This window comes from Baudoinia panamericana (assembly GCF_000338955.1).
Source record: "Baudoinia panamericana UAMH 10762 unplaced genomic scaffold BAUCOscaffold_4, whole genome shotgun sequence".
NCBI lineage: Eukaryota > Fungi > Ascomycota > Dothideomycetes > Mycosphaerellales > Teratosphaeriaceae > Baudoinia > Baudoinia panamericana.
In genome coordinates this window covers 764099-781951 of record NW_006911260.1, presented here as the reverse complement: position 1 = coordinate 781951, position 17853 = coordinate 764099, and the positions used below count along the sequence as shown (strand labels likewise).

At 54.6% G+C, this 17853-nt stretch overlaps 8 protein-coding genes across 8 annotated transcripts; 4 read left to right on the top strand and 4 right to left on the bottom strand.

Annotated features, from left to right (window-relative positions):
• Nucleotides 1-140: 140 nt before the first annotated feature.
• On the top strand, nt 141-2453 carry BAUCODRAFT_32113 (uncharacterized protein). The gene is made up of 6 exons (XM_007676216.1): nt 141-474; nt 529-795; nt 849-1086; nt 1139-1246; nt 1304-1773; nt 1831-2453. The coding sequence occupies exons 1-6, from the start codon at nt 368-370 to the stop codon at nt 2201-2203; spliced, it is 1563 nt and encodes a 520-aa protein (XP_007674406.1). The 5' UTR covers nt 141-367; the 3' UTR covers nt 2204-2453.
• On the bottom strand, nt 2394-4240 carry BAUCODRAFT_22945 (uncharacterized protein; the record flags this gene model as incomplete). Its single annotated transcript, XM_007676114.1, has 6 exons — nt 2394-2601; nt 2654-2838; nt 2885-3060; nt 3109-3799; nt 3872-3972; nt 4027-4240. 6 exons carry the CDS (start codon nt 4238-4240, stop codon nt 2394-2396), a joined length of 1575 nt encoding a protein of 524 aa, XP_007674304.1.
• A 745-nt stretch (nt 4241-4985) lies between these two features.
• On the bottom strand, nt 4986-5958 carry BAUCODRAFT_413100 (uncharacterized protein). The gene is made up of 2 exons (XM_007676703.1): nt 5365-5958; nt 4986-5305 (listed from the first exon to the last, which is right to left on the bottom strand). The coding sequence occupies exons 1-2, from the start codon at nt 5811-5813 to the stop codon at nt 5251-5253; spliced, it is 504 nt and encodes a 167-aa protein (XP_007674893.1). The 5' UTR covers nt 5814-5958; the 3' UTR covers nt 4986-5250.
• Nucleotides 5959-5985: 27 nt separating this feature from the next.
• On the top strand, nt 5986-6590 carry BAUCODRAFT_413041 (uncharacterized protein). The gene has a single exon (XM_007676702.1). The coding sequence runs from the start codon at nt 6158-6160 to the stop codon at nt 6488-6490; it is 333 nt and encodes a 110-aa protein (XP_007674892.1). The 5' UTR covers nt 5986-6157; the 3' UTR covers nt 6491-6590.
• A 500-nt stretch (nt 6591-7090) lies between these two features.
• On the bottom strand, nt 7091-8287 carry BAUCODRAFT_67276 (uncharacterized protein; the record flags this gene model as incomplete). The annotated part of the gene is made up of 1 exon (XM_007676472.1): nt 7091-8287. The coding sequence occupies one exon, from the start codon at nt 8285-8287 to the stop codon at nt 7091-7093; it is 1197 nt and encodes a 398-aa protein (XP_007674662.1).
• Nucleotides 8288-8572: 285 nt separating this feature from the next.
• On the top strand, nt 8573-12095 carry BAUCODRAFT_67041 (uncharacterized protein; the record flags this gene model as incomplete). Its single annotated transcript, XM_007676454.1, has 2 exons — nt 8573-11964; nt 12017-12095. 2 exons carry the CDS (start codon nt 8573-8575, stop codon nt 12093-12095), a joined length of 3471 nt encoding a protein of 1156 aa, XP_007674644.1.
• On the bottom strand, nt 12017-16407 carry BAUCODRAFT_32108 (uncharacterized protein). The gene has a single exon (XM_007676215.1). It carries the CDS (start codon nt 16314-16316, stop codon nt 12246-12248), a length of 4071 nt encoding a protein of 1356 aa, XP_007674405.1. The 5' UTR covers nt 16317-16407; the 3' UTR covers nt 12017-12245.
• Nucleotides 16408-16618: 211 nt separating this feature from the next.
• On the top strand, nt 16619-17812 carry BAUCODRAFT_67201 (uncharacterized protein; the record flags this gene model as incomplete). The annotated part of the gene is made up of 1 exon (XM_007676466.1): nt 16619-17812. The coding sequence occupies one exon, from the start codon at nt 16619-16621 to the stop codon at nt 17810-17812; it is 1194 nt and encodes a 397-aa protein (XP_007674656.1).
• Between the last annotated feature and the right edge of the window lie 41 nt (nt 17813-17853).

The window sequence follows — 17853 nt, the reverse complement described above, 5'->3', positions numbered from 1 at the left end:
AATTCTAAGAGCCTCTAGGAGACCAACACCATCACGGACGCCTCGCGATTATGTCATCATAGAGTAGTAGCCTTGCGGCGATTGCCGCGAATTGAATAAGGTTTGAGGACTTAGCGCTTCTTCCTCCGCCTCTCCATCATCAACCCCTCACTCAACTCACTTTTATCTGTTTTACCCGCCCACTACGGCACCGAACTGGAGCGTAGCAACCACGGAATGTCATCTCCTCACCGTGTTGCGCGATGTCGGCGCAGTAGTCTTGATCCATGATGGCACGCTCGCCTCTTATATAAGAGGCGGCTGCAAGTACGTGACTCCGATCTCCATAATACTCTGTTGTGAGACGACTGCTCTCTCGATACCCACCATGATGCTCGCTGCTTTCATTGGTCTGATTGCTGTTGTAAGCGCTCAAAATGCGTCCTACGTGGTTGATCTTGGCTACGCTCAGTACGCGGGTGTTCTGAACCAGAGGTAGGTAATTGCACGGGTCCGCATGGCGGAGCCTTTTTGCTCAGGATGCTACAGTGTCGTTCAGTATTTCGGCATTCGATACGCTCAGCCACCACTTGGCGAGCTGAGGTGGCGAGCTCCGCTGGATATTGAGGCTCATGGCGGCTACGACCCGTCCGTCGTCATGCCTGCAACTGAGCGAGGCCCCATATGCGTGCAAGGTACACCATACTGGCGACCAAACCCGGCACTGAACGGCACCGGCAGCGAAGACTGCCTGCTGTTGGATGTGTTGGTGCCGCCGAATCCAGTCAGCGACTACCTTCCAGTCCTTGTGCAAATGTGAGCGAGCTACACGGAATGGTGCTGCAGGCTGTACGAGCTAATTGGTGCAGACATGGAGGTGGCTACGACCAGGGAAACAGCGAGAGCAATCCGGGGTATCTACTGGTCAACCAATCTCGTGGCAGCATCATCTATGTATCGATCCAATATCGTCTTGACGCGTTCGGCTTCCTTAGCAGCAGCGAAATCAAGGAAAACGGCGTAGCTAACGCGGGCCTGTTGGATCAGCGAGCTGCTTTGGGCTGGGTGCAAAGAAACATCCGAGCGTTTGGAGGAGACCCGTCGCAAGTATGTCAGTTCCTGTACGACGCCTTTAAGCGTAGTATGCTCACGGAGATAGGTGACGATAATTGGCGGTAGTGCCGGCGGAGGTTCGGTCATGGACCAGATGATCCTCTACGGAGGCGTGAGCAACCCGCCTTTCAGAGCCGCCATTGCTGAGTATCCAGTAAGTAAACCCTCCTCACGGTGTCAAGCGGAACCTGTTCGTAATACAGCATTGTAGTGGTGGCAAAGCTACAAAAATAACACCATCCTCGAGGCCCAGTACAGGGAGATTCTCACTGCAACAAACTGCTCGACTCTAGCATGTCTCCGCAATCAGAGCACCGCAACTATCGTCAGCGGCATGCAGTCGTCGCTTGACGTGGGTTACCTTACCAACGTCTATGGCTACGGAGACTTCTACTATGGTCCAGCGGTCGATGGTTATGTGATTCGTGACCTGCCATCCAACGAGTTCAAGCGAGGACACTTCACCAAGGTTCCCTTACTGACAAACAGAGACGGTTACGAGGGATACAACTACTCGCCGAAGAACGAAACCACGCAGGATCAAGAAACTTTGGATCTTCAGATCATCTTTCCTTATGCGAAGCAGTCGTTCTTTAAACGACTATACCAGCTGTATCCGGCAGATGCATTCAACAGCACGCTGTTTCAGCGGCAGTCCATATACGGTGACTACATCATCGAGTAAGCCCATGGATCTTTCGGATTAGAGTGTTCTTGTGACGCTAATTGATGTTGCAGCTGTCCAACGTACTACATGGCCACCGCAACGTCTGACTGGGGCCAGCCGACCTGGAAGATGATCTTCAATGCCGGCTCTCAGCTTCATGGCGCTGACGGGCCTTTCCTTTGGGGACCACAGTCCGGCGTGAACAATGTCACGCTTGCCAACATCATGAAAGACTGGTATCTCGGCTTCATCATCAACCTTGACCCAAACACCATCGCCTATAGCAATACGCCCAAACCCTACTGGCCGCAATATCAGACGCCAAGTGGGTCTAATTTCTCAGTGATGGATGTGAACTACACGATGATGGGCGTTATCCCGGACATGGATGCTAACGCGCGGTGCGACTTCTTCCACGGCCAGAGTTACGTGGTTCGGAACTAGCCTAAGACTGGGATATCGAAGACAATCTTCAATGGACACTCAAGCGCGACCCACAAGCTCGTTGGCGATTTCTTCCATCGCAAGTGTTACGTGGTTCGCGAGTCACTTCGGGAACAAGATGTAGAAGACGATCTTCAAGTATATACTCAGGTGCGACCTACAAAGTCGTTTCTCATATTTCGTCCTACCACTACATCTTCGGCTGGTCCTCCACGTAGGTAACATGAGAGTCCTCAGCTTTCTCGTTCCTCTCCAGATCCAAATGTCCTTTAACCATCGGGTTAACATCTTCGAACAGTCTTCCGAGCTCTTCGAGTGTCGGGCCCTTCGTCTCGGGGTATAGGAAGAAGATGATGGTGGTCTCTATGGCCAGCCAGGCAACATAAACAATGTATAACCTGTGAATGTCAGTTAACGGCTTCATGCAACAGATTCGACGTGTCCACTTACTTCCAACCGATTGCGCCCAGAGCGATCGGGTTGACAAAGCTGTTGAAGGACGCTGCTCCACGCGAGAAGAACTGTGTCAAGGCAACACCCTTTGCACGGTGTACGAACGGAAACACTTCGGTGACGAAGACGTAGGTCAAAGGATGCATGATGGTGTAGAACATATAGTAAACAAAGATCTGTCGCTACTCGTTAGTATAGATTCGAGCATACTGAACCCACATTACCTACCATCGCGACGACGGCGCCAGCAGCGTACTGGTTCTTGGTTTTGGCATAGTCGGCGCTTGCGCCCGTCCAGCAAGCGAAAAGGACAGTCATGCCAACGAAGGCAATGAGATACTGTGTACGGCGGTTGATCTTCTTCGTGAGAAAGGCTCCAGTTACACCTGTGACAAGATTCCAGCCTGCCAGTAGTCAGCAACCTGCCAATAGTCTGAGCCGAACTGACGTACAAGTAAGTCCAAGGTTTATCTCATTCTGGATCTTCTTCTTGGTGATGCCAACCGTCGCTAACACTTTGGCAAGGTAATACGAAACGAGGCCGTTGCCGGACCACTGTGAGAAGGTGCCAACGCACGCGGCGATGAGTACACGCTTCCGGTTGCCAGGCGTCTGGAGCAGCTCTACCCAGTGCCGCTTGGAGTTCTCCATCTCGTGGCGCACGGTTGCCTGGATTTCGGCGAATTCGGCATGGACAAGCGCGCTGTTGCGGTCGCCTTCAGCGTGATACTTGACCAGGATTTCGAATGCTTCGTCGCTGCGGTCACGCGAGACAAGCCAACGAGGGCTTTCTGGGATGAACCAAATGAAAGTCATTTGTAGCATCGAAGGCACGATCTGAAGGAGCGACGGGATGCGCCACGACCAGTTGTTCGGAATCGCGTATGTGCCTAGCGTGACACCTGCAGCAATGATCGCACCAGCGTACCAAGACTCGTTGAATAGACCGTTGAGGACGCTGGAGTGTTTCGGGAAAGTGAGCTCAGCGATAAGCTGGGAAGCACCGGAGATACAGAAAGGGATGCCGACACCAAGGAGCAGTCGAGCGACGAGGAACATGGCCAGATCGACGGAGGCAGTCTGGAGAATGACGCCAACAATGATAATCAAGGAGCCAATGGTGATACTGTGCTTTCGTCCAACCTGCAGATCAACGGGTAGCAGGTCAGCTATGTAGCAGACAATACAGATGGGGCTAACGATCGCTTTACGCACCCTGTCGTTGACCACGGGAACAATGGGCAAGGCGATCACGGCGCCTATGCTAAAAGCTGCCGTGATGGCGCCGAGAAGGGCACCGCTTGGTTTCCCGAAGTCTATTGGATCGGTCAGTGTGAGTGCGTCCAAATACCCACAAAGCAACAACGTACAATCGAGCCATGGCTGGACTGCCTGAAGACCGTTCAGGATGCTGCCGTCGTAACCAGAGGTCATCTCGACACCCAGAACGGCAGGCACAAGGCAGAGATACAGCCGCCTAAGGTTCGGACGCTTCCACCAAGAAACCGTATCCAGGTCGAGCAACCTCTTGACCTCGGACTGTTCCGACACCGCCGCCACATCGGTCTGCTTGTTAAACGCCATGCCGACAAAGTAGCCAAGAGTATGCCAATAACTTGGTTGACGCAGTGCAGAAGAAACGAGGAAAGGACAGCCTTATGTACGTTACCCATGCGCTCGCCGGTTAAGTCTCGACTGAACCGCAGTTGCCCATGTCGAATGCCGACCACATGGTAGCCCCGTGGGGGAGGATCTCCACAGCGCATTGGTAGTGCATCAATATGCATGGCAGCGAAATCCTCGTTCTGCCATTGGCCCCGGAGCCAAGCCAAGCTGGTTAATACGGAAGAATGGCCGGGTAAAAGCATGGTCAAGCACCTCGGCCCAGCAAAAGGATGACTTGTGATACCATAAGCTTCCCAACGCCAAAATCCAGAGCTTGTGACCGACTACCATGACTCGGGTCCCATGACTCAAGCCGCATGTACAAGGGTGCGGGTGGAGAACAATATGTTCAACCACAGATTCGCCGTAGCTGCTGGATGGCCAGACGGGCAAGCCCATACTTCTAGTATGGAGTCTCCGCGCTCAAGCCAAGTTGCGGACATTTAACGTTCATGGAGGACGTACGCTAGCTCTCAAGGGGAGATCACGCATGAGCGGCTGATCTGTGGGAATGGCGCTCGTTAGTCCAGTCTTCAGTGGGTAGAGCTCCAGCGAGTTCGGTTTCGGCCACCGATCCCTAGCTTCGTAGTCGCCACCCAGCCGGAAAAAGAGCCGTCACAGCAGCCTATGGCAGTGTCACGGCAGAGTAATCCATGGCAGTAGTGAGCTGTTGTTCCGGAGTATAGCCAACATTCACTGGTTCCCGCTATCATTGCCACCATGATAGCACCTTCAAACCTTCAAACCTTCGAACAAGCGTGTTGCAGCGTCGTGGGATTAGGAGTGGCGGGAGTAAGGGATTGTCTCAGTCATACAATCACAATGTGTGGCTACGCGCCGGCCAGCTGCCCAAGATTACGCATTCCCCATTGCATCCGCGATGTACAATCCACCATCGCTCCGACAGCATCCTAACTACAGTCGATCGGTCAGTCCGTGGACACCAAAGACGAGATGTGAGCGAACTCGTCAGTCAGATCAGACCTGCTCCGAACAGTCAGCTTGGGTATTTCGTATACCGGTCTTGATCAACCACTGCTTACACTTCGCTCCCCCCCTCCCGGTCATCCTTGCCTTCATTGTTGTCCGACCCAACGACGTTCGGCTCCACGCCCTCCCTGATCGACTTCAGCGACCTCCAGGACTTATATTCCACCAAGGCGGCATGTCGGGGCGGGAGTGGTAACTTCACCAGCTCGCCTGGGGCTGGTGCTTCTGATTTGATCGCGGCCAAAGCAGCTTCTTTCTCATCTGCTGCTCTCTGTTTGGCAGCAATGTACTCCTGCTGCCATCTGACGAACTTGCTCTCCTGGACCGGATGAGCACGATCTTGCTGCCACGCGGAAGAGCATGCACAGTACTGTCGCCAGTACGTGAGAACAGCCGCGATGTTGGGATTCCAAGCTTCCACAACATCGGACGGGAGCTTGCAACGTCGAGCCGCCTCCGAAGCTCGGATCCAGTCGTCAATCGTTGTCTGCTTGAGAGCCATGACTGTGTGATAGTGTTGAAGGTTGTTGCGTTGCGTGATTGTTGCTTCCTTGATTTTGGGCTTGGTGGGCGCAAAGTGTCTTTGGTGTATGTCGTGAAGTTTGAACGAATAATTCGCAATTCTACCTGCTTCTCTTATAGTTGCAGTCGGAAACTACTCGTGGGCTGGGCCATCACCAGTAAGTCATAGCCTCTCGCCCAATCGGTGTATTCATTACCTCGTAAGTGCACGAATTTGGCTAAGCTCACCAAACATGTCCACAATTGGACCTGGAAGAACAAGCATCAGATCGTGGGATATGAGTGGCCAATAACATCGAAATTGACACTCCTGCCAATGTAGAGATGAGTAATGCAGGCCAGCTTCCTATAGCATGGTGCCGAGTGGCTTCAGCGATAGAAACACGAAGGCGACCATCCCTGGAGCAACAGTGTTGTCCGGCTCTTCTGGACGCTATACCAATGTCACACGCAGTTTGGAAGCCTATAGCTTCCTGTCGGTTACCGTTGGGAATGGGATTGCGACAGCGCCGATTTCGGGCGTTTGGGAAGTGCTGGTACACTGTATTTGCCGCGGTCGTACTGCATCTTTCTCTCTTCGTTACTCGTAGTATCGAGGTTCGCCAACCACAGTTACTGAGGCTGGTATTCAGAAAAGCTCGTAGGGTCCTGACCTAGCCGAGCCGAAAGCAGTGCGGTAGCGGTATAAGCACGTAATGAACAGCGATAAGCTGGAATTGCCACTGCCATTAGGCGTAGGCCCGGGAGCAAGTCGAGCAACGGAGAAATCGAAGCAAGCGGTGGATTTGGGTCGTTGATGGATTGAGGTTGCTCTCCGTCAAACAAGCCTATAACACCCTCCCAGACGCCTTTCAGGATGGGAATGATCAACCACCAGTTTATGTTCTTTAGAAATGCTACCACGTGCCCCACCGCTATGGAGACCTCACATGCAGCTACGCGGCTTACTACATGCTGTTGCTGGTCTCTTATAGCGGGACCGTGGAGGCACCGCAGTAATTTTGCAGATCCACGACCGGTGCCTCTGAACCCATTTTTTGGACTGACCAACGGACGCTGAGTAGCGGCTAGGAGCTGGTGTACATCCCATGACTTGAGTATTGGGCAGCACAGTCAAGTCTCTGACCCGCAGAGCCGGCGACTGCTGCGCTGTCTGTCAGAACACTAACGTGGACCGAACCCATTCCGCGCCCCGTGCAGAAACGACTACTGATCCATATACTGGCATAAAGGTAAGTGCTGTGCTGCCTACAGCAATCATATCTTTCTGCGTTGCCAAGCCCACCAAGCGTTGAACGGCAGTCGCCAGTCGGTCACCCTGAGCTTCGGGCTGAACACATCGAAGTCCGCCTTCTCGAGCCTTTCGAGCCATAGCTGCGTGGCAATGGCAGGCATGAAGACGCCAAATGCACGCTCAACCTCTTGAGCTTGCGTCTCTTTGTTGCGGCCCCCCGCTGCCATGACTGGCAGGGAGACATGCTCCTCTTCATCCTGATGCTCGAATTCATGTGATTCCTGCTGGCCGGCACGGATACTGCTCAGCATCTGTCGCGCAGTAATCAAATGATCATTGGCGCGAGTAGCGACGGTGAAGACAGCGTCACGGAGACCGTGGGCATTGCCACCACTGCGGAGCACGTCTTCTTCCTGCACACCAGCCTCAGCCATGACGTCCAGAGGTAACATGACTGCACCTTGTCTTGTCGCTCCCATGTCACCACCACCAAGTTGGCTTTGGTTGCTGTGCTTGTTGGGTGGACCAGGAAAAGCAAGTAGTGGCAAACCGCGTAAGACGGTGGCGATGCCGGTAGCCTTGCCAATGTGACTGGCCACGTGGTCGGCCGCCAAACTCGACATAGGCAACGCCTGAAGGGTGAGGTATAGAAGCGTGCTGTACGTGTTCTCGGAGTAACTTTCCAGCGTAGGCATGCTCGGATACGGCGGGTTAGACAGATACTTCTCACGCGTATCAATGATACGCATAAACCAGCTTTTGCTCCATTTGCTACGGCCCTCGGTCTTCTCGAGTATGTCGTCCGCGGCCTTTGCGAGCAGGATAGCAATCGGCTGCTTCGGTGGCTGCCCTTGCAATGCCTTGGTTACTGCATCTCGCTGGAACTGCAGACGCATTGCACCAATGGTGGGGGTGCCTGTAGTGTCTGCGGTACGAGCAACGTCGATGTTGAAGGCTCGCAAGGCAACGTATGCATCTCGGGCGTGACTAGGGATGTACGGCAACAGCAAGGATGATGGCGTGTCGTACTTCCTAAGCGAGTCGAGGCAGTACCTCCGTGCTCTAGTGATCTCGTCCGAGGTAACAAGGCTTGCGCCCGGCTGTTCGACCTGTGAAGACCCATTGCGTCGTTGCCCCCGTGCCTTTATCGTAGAGTATATTGTTGTCGACTTCGTTGAAGGTCGGATATGTGGGCGTACAGTTCGCGGCAAGCCGGTCATTGCCACTCGATACGAGCGGCGGTTGATGTGAGAGCGCATGTCACACTCCCGTCCATATTTCCACATACAATGTTTGCTCCTTTTGCAAAGGAAGACGTACACGTACAAACTCAAGGAAATAATCTGTCCGCATAAATGTACAGTGTCGGATGAGCTCATGATGCGGGACGTGCATCAGAACATTTACAGTACGCTTACGGCGGGCTGTTTCGACGCGTCTTCCGCAGCAAAGTCGTGACACCAGCGAACATCGTATGTCCTACTCTTCGTACCACATCGCCCAGCATGGCAGACGTCGAGGAGCGCCCGCACAAGAAGAGGCGTTTCTTCGTTGACGAAGCACCAATCGACGACAGCACCTTCTCGGGCGAACCCTCCTCTCCAGACGATATCAAACCTCTACCGGAGACGAATGGCTTCGACGTGCATCTGGATCAACAGGCGAGCACAGATGTGTTCGATGCCGCCACCTTCCAGGCAGTGGCAGGCGGCCATGTGCAAGTGTCCGCGATACGCAGTCTACAGGCGAGATATGGGCCCGACCTTGAGCAAGCCGTCAACGCATACTTCGACGGATCATGGAAGACGCCGTCGCCGCAGAAGCCTGCCTATACGGCGCGAAATGCGGGACAAGGATCCATATCATTTGGCGTGCAGCCGCGGAACGCAAAAGCGCAAGAAAGGAGCACACCATCTACCTCGTCTGCACAACCAGCCTCTCCGCCATCGAAGCTTCCGGCCCTCGACACCATGCCAACAATGCGATACATTGGCGCACTAGGTGTGGCTGGCTGGACCACGCGGAGCGGCACGAATCTGCTCAAGCCGGGCGATGTTGTCAAGATCGATCGTACAAAACAGCAGGCAATCCAGAAAGCCGGCAAGGGTGGAAAGGTAAAGCAGTTGGTGCGGAGGACGCAAGACGTTATCGTACGTTTTACGAACGTCAAAGGCGAGGAGCTTGGTAGACTTGAGAAGGAGAGTGCACTGTGGATTAGCACGCTAGTGGACCAGAGAGTGTGCTCCTTCGAAGGATACTGCATCTTTGCGCCGGAAAAAGTCCGCACGAATGACACAGTCTACATTCAGCTCAAATGCTACCTCCTGAAAGAGGCGTTCGAAGTCAGCAATTTCATCAAGCCGCTAGAGAACAACCGAGAGACCGGAATCTTTGAGGCAAAAGAAACTTCGGATGAGCGAGATCTTCGCTTAAGACAGATAGGCCTTGTCAAGTTGTTTAGCGAAATCAATCTGCATCCAAGCAAGGTGAACGAGACCACTGCACGACACAAGCGAGAAGGCATCCTACAAGCTGCCGAAGTAGCGGAGCAGTATGAGCAGCAAGACACTGGGATGAAAGCTAAACGCAGCACACCAGAAGATGGTGGCGGCTCGTCGCCGCCTTCTGAGGACGCGGCAGAAGAAGGCGAAGAGCTTGAGCAGGACCAGCTCGACAGTCTGTACAAGAAAGCGCAGTCGTTCGACTTCAACACACCAGAAGCACAGCCCGCAGCGACTTTTGCGATGGATCTTCGCAAGTATCAGAAGCAGGCATTGCACTGGATGCTCAACAAAGAAACGTCACAGAAAGACGAAGAGAGGCAGCACTCTATGCATCCACTCTGGGAAGAGTACCTGTGGCCAACGAAAGATGCAGAAGATGCGCCTGTGCCTACTGTGACGGGCCACGACTGCTTCTATGTCAACCCCTATTCTGGCGAGATGAGCCTGGACTTTCCAGTGCAGGAACAGACATGCCTCGGTGGCATATTAGCAGACGAGATGGGTCTCGGCAAGACGATCGAGATGCTATCGCTTATACATTCACATACCTCCCCCGAACAACAAGCCGCGGTCCAGAGCGGCTCACTCGGCTCAGTCAACAGCCTGCCTCGACTGCCCAAGACCAGCGCGGACGTCGAGCGCGCACCAGCCACGACGCTCGTAGTGGCACCAATGTCTCTTCTGGCTCAATGGGCAAGTGAAGCGGAGAAAGCCTCGAAGCAGGGCACGCTCAAGGTCCTGCTGTATTACGGTAACGAGAAAAACGCGAACTTACAGAACCTCTGCTGTGGCGCAAATGCTACGACAGCACCCAATGTCATCATCACATCGTACGGAGTGGTGCTCAGCGAGTTCAACTCCGTTGCTGCTCACGGCGGCAATCGTGGCAGTCACGGAGGACTGTTCAGCCTTGAGTATTGGCGTGTGATCCTGGACGAGGCGCACATGATTAAGAACAGGCAGTCGAAAACGGCGAAGGCATGCTACGAGCTGGCAGCCACTCATCGTTGGGTGCTGACCGGTACGCCCATTGTCAACCGTCTGGAGGACCTATTCAGTCTTGTTCGTTTCTTGCGCGTTGAACCTTGGAGCAACTTCAGCTTCTGGAAGACGTTCATCACCATGCCGTTTGAAAAGGGCGAGTTTGTGCGCGCTTTGGACGTCGTGCAGACGGTCCTTGAGCCACTAGTGCTGAGACGAACGAAGGACATGAAGACGCCAGACGGTGAAGCACTGGTGCCACTGCCGCCTCGCATCATTGAAATCGAGAAGGTCGAGCTCAGCACTCCCGAGCGCGAGGTCTACAATCACATCTTCGCTCGTGCCAAGCGCACCTTTACAGCCAATGTCGAGGCTGGCACGCTCATGAAGAGTTACACCACCATCTTTGCACAGATTCTTCGCCTACGCCAGTCATGCTGCCACCCCATTTTGACCCGCAATAAAGCCATTATGGCTGAAGAAGAAGCGGCTGAGGAAGCTGCCGACATCGCCAATGGTCTAGCAGACGACATGGACCTGCAAACCCTCATTGAGCGCTTCCAAGCAGACGAAGGCGAGCAAGATGCTAGTAAATTTGGTGCCCATGTTCTGAAACAGATACAAGAAGAGGCGGAAATGGAGTGTCCAATCTGCTCCGAAGAACCCATGGATGAGCAGGCGGTGACTGGTTGCTGGCACTCAGCTTGCAAGAAATGTCTGCTCGATTACATTGAGCACCAAAGCAGTAAAGGCGAGCTGCCTAGGTGCTTCAACTGCCGAGAGCCCATCAATGCCCGTGACGTATTCGAAGTGATTCGGCACGAGGATGACAACGACGCTGCGCCCACCAACGCCCTCACGGCAGCAATGGATCTTGACGAAGACGACGAGTTGTACGGCAACACGCAGCGAGGGCGAAAAGCATCGCAGGAAGCTCCGCGTATCACTCTTCGCCGCGTCAACCAACTGTCTTCTGCCAAGATCACTACACTGCTCAATCAACTCAAACGCCTTCGCAAAGCCGAGCCGTTGACCAAAACGGTCATCTTCAGCCAGTTCACCTCCTTCCTTGACCTTCTGGCTCCAGCGCTTACCAGCGCCAATATACAGTGGCTGCGCTTCGATGGCTCGATGTCACAGAAGGAGCGCGCGAAGGTGCTTGCCGAATTCGCCAATCGTCCTAAGTTTACCGTGCTGTTTCTCAGCTTGCGAGCCGGAGGCGTAGGTCTGAACTTAACCTGCGCGAAGCGGGTATTCATGATGGACCCGTGGTGGAGCTTTGCTGTCGAGGCGCAAGCCATTGACCGCGTGCACCGAATGGGACAGACGGAGGAAGTGAAGGTCACGAGGTTTGTGGTTGAGGGTAGCATCGAGGAGAAGATGTTGAAGGTGCAGGACCGGAAGAAGTTCATGTAAGTTGTTCAGCTTGAGCTTTCTAAAGCCGTATGCTGACACCCGCCGCAGCGCCAGCTCGCTCGGCATGATGAGCGATGAGGAGAAAAAAGCGCAGCGGATAGAAGACATCAGAGAGCTGCTCAGTTGAGCGGATGTAGCCGTCTAGCACTCTTGGATTGTGTACTTGCAAAAGACAACGCAGCCTCCAGGCTCAGGGTATCTCAGGTTCGCCGTAAATTTCCACCCAGCGCCCCCGCCCAACGCCATTCGAGTCAGAGCCTTCTTCAACCAGTGTGCACTAGACGATCCGCACTGTCCTTGGCGCACGCCACACCGCAATCTCTGGCACAAAAGCACAATACCACCACTCAGTCGCCCTCCAGCCGCCCCTCCATACTCCGTTCTCCTCAGTGCCCGGACCAAAATCGATGGCCAGTCCCACAGTCCGCATCCACTGCACGACAAGGTCGATCTCCCAAACCCACAGCTTGCCTTCGTGAGCATTCTGAATGGCCTGGGCGGTGCTACCGGGACGGTACACTAGACAATGCAGGACGGAGCGCACAACCATGTCCCAAACGTCGTCTATCAACACGCCGTGGATATCCACCCACAGCGGAAGGCGCAAGCCAGGTTCACCTTCCACTGTTGGAGGATGTATCGGTACTGGTTCGCTTTTGAGGCCATGGTTGGCCGTAAATAGCGTGGTCGTATGGTACTCCACTGGGAACCTCAGGCGGTCAGCCTTGAGGTTGTGTGTGTTGTAGAGATACTGTATCTCATCAACGCCCCAAACGCTTAGTCTCGGGAAAGGGGCATTGTAGTCGTCGGTTATTGGTGGTAAGCGTGAGTTCACATTTACCAAGCCTTGAGCAACCATGTTTGTCAGTACAACGACGTCAGGATCTTTGGTGTGATAGTCCAGTTGTAGGGTGCCATGCTGGACAAGTTGCAACAGGATCCTGTGACGGGCCGCAGCAATTTCGCGGAGGTAGGTTGTCTCGTCGGCGGGCCAGCGCTTGAACTGTCTGATAGCTTTCTGGCTAAGGAGGTAATTGCGCCCGGGTAACTGCCGACCTTCCTTCTCCTTTCTGAGAATGTCTTCCTGAACAAGCTCGGTGAGGGCATCGCGGACGGCACTGGCTGGAAAGAGATTGATTCTTTGTGCTGCAGCATTTACGTTGTAGCTTGACTCTGGTGTCATGGCGATGGCACGACACCATGATTTGAGCAGCGTCTTGTCAGCCGCCAACGCACTTCGGCTTTCCTCTGGATGCGCAAGCGTCTCACCGTGGGCGAACTTAAGCGCAACATCCTTGCGGCTCTTATCAGTGATGCAGTCAAAGAACGCGTTTGAGTCAAGTCCGCTGTACCATTGTGACTCAATGCTGAACGCCCGGTCCAGGTTTACCCTTGATGCCGGCAGATCCATGGATTGTGGTGAGGTCGTCGAAAACGATGTTGATTGCTTCGCCATCACACTAGGCAGCACCGATATCTTCGCCCACTCAACCAATGCCGGCCAGTCTGTCGAGGAGAGATTTTGAAAGTCCATATGCGGAACCTCGCCTTTCTCGTAGGCGGCGAGGAATGGGTCGCGAAGGGCTGCTTGCAGAGCTAGCATGTCTGCGCCTCGCGACTTTTTTATCCAAGCCCAGCGATTCTTCAGTGCGTCCAAATCATAGCGGTAGCTGAGCGCATGCGCGACTGGTTCCCAGACTTGGTATCTCTGCTCCAGGCCAGAACACAGGGTCCGTACCAGTGCTAAGGCAATGATGAGCTCGTCCTCATGTTTGATTGCCGTCACAAGGTTTCGTCGTTTCTTGAACGACGCTGCTGACTGTGGCTCGTTCGGCACCCGCTCCCTCGGCTCCAGCACCAGCTCCAGCTCGAGCTCTGGCTCTGGCTCGGCTGCCTCCTGCCAATCTGAGTCAAGGTCTTCGTCATTTCCGGACTGACCATGGCTGATTAGGTTCTGTACCGCGGTGGCTACCTGCTTACGCGACTTATGCCTGACGGGTCGCTGACTCTGCGATAGGCACGCCGGCGCACTCGGTACGCCGACAATGTCGGAATTGCTTGCCGCAGCTAGGGAGGGGGACTCATCTACGTGCTTCGTCTGCGGCGCTGTCTGCGCCTTCAAAACCGCAGCATCTGTGCTCGGAAGGGAAGCACTCACAGACTCCTTGGATAGAACAATTGAAGGTGCTGCTTTAGGTCGACCAGCACTCGGCTTCAAGCCATGCTTGTACCGCCCGTGGCCTACGTGGTAAAACTTCTGATGTGGATGGGCTTCAACGTAGGCTTTGCTGACTGTCGCTTGTACTCCGGCGCTGGTAGAGTCTGTCGAGGACTGCTTGCCAGGCGCGATTGGTGTCGCTGACGGGTTAATGCTCACCGTACCGAAGGTGCCCGTCGCTGCATTGAACTCCTGAGTCGGCGAGTACATCAACCATGCATCGTGGATGTCTCTAGCTGCAGGACTTTCCAGAGTCGGGCCGGAAGCGCGTGGTTGATTGGCAAGCTGCGCCAGTGCATTATCTGTGCCAGGCGGACGCGGAACAGCGAAAGCGTTGGGTGCGGGTGGTAACTCATCGCCACCATCCATGGTGGCGGTTGACTGCGTACCGGGCCACCCGGGGAATGTACTAGCTTCTTCGGGGACGCGATACTTAGGGAAGCTATTGATGGCGCTTTGCTTCACCTCCGCCACCCGAGCTGAGGTAGGATCAATCTCGGGCAAGGTCAAGATGCTCGCTGTATGGTTGGTTCCTTTGCGACTCTGAAAGCTGAACGTAAGCTTTCGTAGCTTGCCAGCATCGACCAGACCCTTGACAACGCTGTCAACCGTGGATTTCTTTGCCGAGCCGTCGTTATATGGGCCCTGCCAGAGCACCATGAGCAAGCTCAAGAGTTCGCTATTGCATGCAACAACTCCGCCACAATGTTTGATGATATCAAGAGTCATCGCTGTACGCTTCTTGAGCTTGCGCGGTACGGAAGACTGATCCGGCACGGCTGCCGGTGGATGCACGGGCGTGCTCTGAATCACCAAATCGGCACCGGTGGTGACATGGCAACCAGAGACTGTGGATGGCTGGTCTAACGTTCGCTCCGGTATAGGATGGGCTTGTGTGCTCACATCAGCTGTTATCAGCCCCTGCAGTATCGCAGGGTCAGTGGTAGCCTTGATTGGTTTTGGACCTCTTCTCCATCGTCCATGACCGACATGGTAGAAGTCTTCCCCTGGATGCTCCTTCACATATGCAGTAGAGAAAGTATCTCCTTGCGGCGGAGTGCTTGTATGGCTAGTGGGCGTAACCGGCATCAACCTGTCATCGATATCTGCAGCTTCTTCAGGCGCCGGACCGCACTTCCAGCGCCCGTTGCCGACAATATGGTAATGCTTTTCAGGGTGGGCGTCGACAAAGCGCTTCGAGAATGTCTGTGCCGTGGCCCTAGTACGAGACGCAACTTCTTCGAGTTCTGCGTCATGCGGGATTGGTGGTGAACTGAACCTCGTGAAAAAGGTGGGCACGACAGCTCCGCTCCCAATTGCTGGCTCTGGCGGCGTGCCTGAAGTATCCATCGTATCAATGGACTCGAGCACCTTCGTTCGTTCCGCGAGCGGAGCCATGTCCACAAAGGAATTCTTACGGCGCCGCTTGGCGGAAGCCACATTTAATGACAGGGTGAACCAAGGTAAAGTGCTCAAGCGATCACTTTTCGCCACAGCAATGAGCGCGTTACGCGGCCTCCCACGCGTCACCTTGAACTGTGCCTTCAGCTCTCGCGCACCAGGTGGGTTGATGTAAAACCCTGGTCTACGTTGATGAACAAGGTCGGACTCGATCTCGGCGATGCGGGTAGCCATGGAAGTGACCAAGAGGGTCTCATGAGCGGACTGCAAGCTCGCATGGCTGAGCTTCCTTCTTTTTGTAGGCGGCTCATCACTCGTATCGTGAGACGCTGCAGGAGCATGGCCATAGCTCCGTTGGATCTCAGCTTTGGCAAGGATCTCAGCGGTACACCGGGCCCATGCTGCGAATGCAGATTGCTCGTCCGCAGTGGTCTTCTTGAGGCGTGCACCGTCAGTAGATGCTACTGACCTTGCTGGCGCCTTGGTAGTGTTGGCAACATTGTCAAGTGGGGCTTGACGGTTTGACACATCGAAGCGATCGTTCGTCACAAGGGTCCCGGTGCTCGTGGAATGTGATCCGAGTCTGTCGCATGATGTAAATGCCGGTAGAGGTGCAGTGTTAGGTAAGATACTGGTTCCATTCCCGACGATGCAATGTCCGTCGACCGTTGCATGCTGGACCTCACTTCCAACTGCCTGCTGGTGATGCAGCAGCTGCGCCGTGTCCATCGGGCTCAGGGAGCCTTGGAACCATCTGCAATAGGCTCCCCAAAGGTTTTCGCGGAGCGCGATTGTCACCTCCCGGTTGTGTGCAACAGTGTGACACTTTCGATGTACAATGTCGAGTCAGTGAAAGTGCATGTGGCGCACAGAGACGTGGCTTTGCGCGCGCTGCCTGACTCGTGCCCAGGTTGCGTCCACTCTCACATGCAGTATGCAGCTTTGATCAAGGAGCCTCTATTGCTGCACCAATTGTACCTGCGGTTTGCACACTGGCCGACGCCCTCAACATGCCTCCACCATCTAGTCGCATGACCAAGAACCGACAGCAACCGTCAAGATATTTCCCTGGCAAGGCGGAACAAGCTGAAGGTATTGATTCTGATGAGGAGTCCGAGGCCGAGGATGATGGCGAGAGTGTGGAACCTGCGCCAAGGGTACCAGCACCGAAAGCGACAACATTTCCTTCACAGCAACGGCCGCGCGTTCCTCAATCGGTGCGACCGCCTCCGGACAAGCCTGAAGAGCCCGACCTTGACGGCTTCGTCACTGCATCGGAGACATCCGAAGATGAAGAGGGGGACGGTAGTGACGGCGAAGGCAAGGACGAAAGTGAGGCGAGCGAAGACTCTTCCGACGAGGAGCCAAAGAAGCCTATGCTAAGGCCAACATTTCTCTCCAAAGCACAACGCGCACCGAAAGCGTCAACCGCGTCAAGTAACGGTGTCGAAGATATGGCAGCGGAACAGGAACGTCAACGCAAAGCCAAAGCCGATGAAATGCTACAGGCGCAATTAGAGCGAGACGCAGCCGCTCGAGCCGTTGGTCGAAAGGCTTGGGACGATGATGCTGATAACGTTGACCCTGAGGACGTTGTGGACGATACAGACGGTGTAGACGTAGACGCAGAGCATGCGGCATGGAAGCTGCGCGAGCTCAAGCGAGTGCGACGGGACCGCTTAGCCATTGAAGACAAGGAGAAAGAACGTGAAGAGGTCGAGCGACGACGTAACATGACCGCCGAGGAGCGCGAGGCCGAAGACAAAGCGTATCTCGATGCGCAGAAAGAGGATAGGGAAGGCAAGGGCAAGATGGCCTTCATGCAGAAGTACCATCACAAGGGTGCCTTCTTCGGCGATGATGTTGAAGACGAAGAAGTTCAGAAGGTGCTCAACCGCGATCTTGCAGGTGCGCGATTTGCGGACGAAACGGGCGACAAGGCTGTCCTGCCGGAGTACATGCGCATTCGTGATATGACGCGGCTTGGCAAGAAAGGTAGAACAAGGTACAAAGACCTGAAGACGGAGGACACTGGGCGCTGGGGCACCGAGAATGGGCGCAAGTGGCGAGACTCTCACGGGCTGGATGATCGCTTCAAGCCGGATGATCGATACGAAGGCGGCCCACAAAGTACTGGAGCCAACAACGCACCTGTTGGTGAGAGGCGCCGGGTAGACGGAGACCCGTCAACAGGTCGGCAAGGGAAAAGAATGCGTTACGAGTGATTACACCAACGGAGAGACGAGCTTGCAGCGTTGTAGCGAGG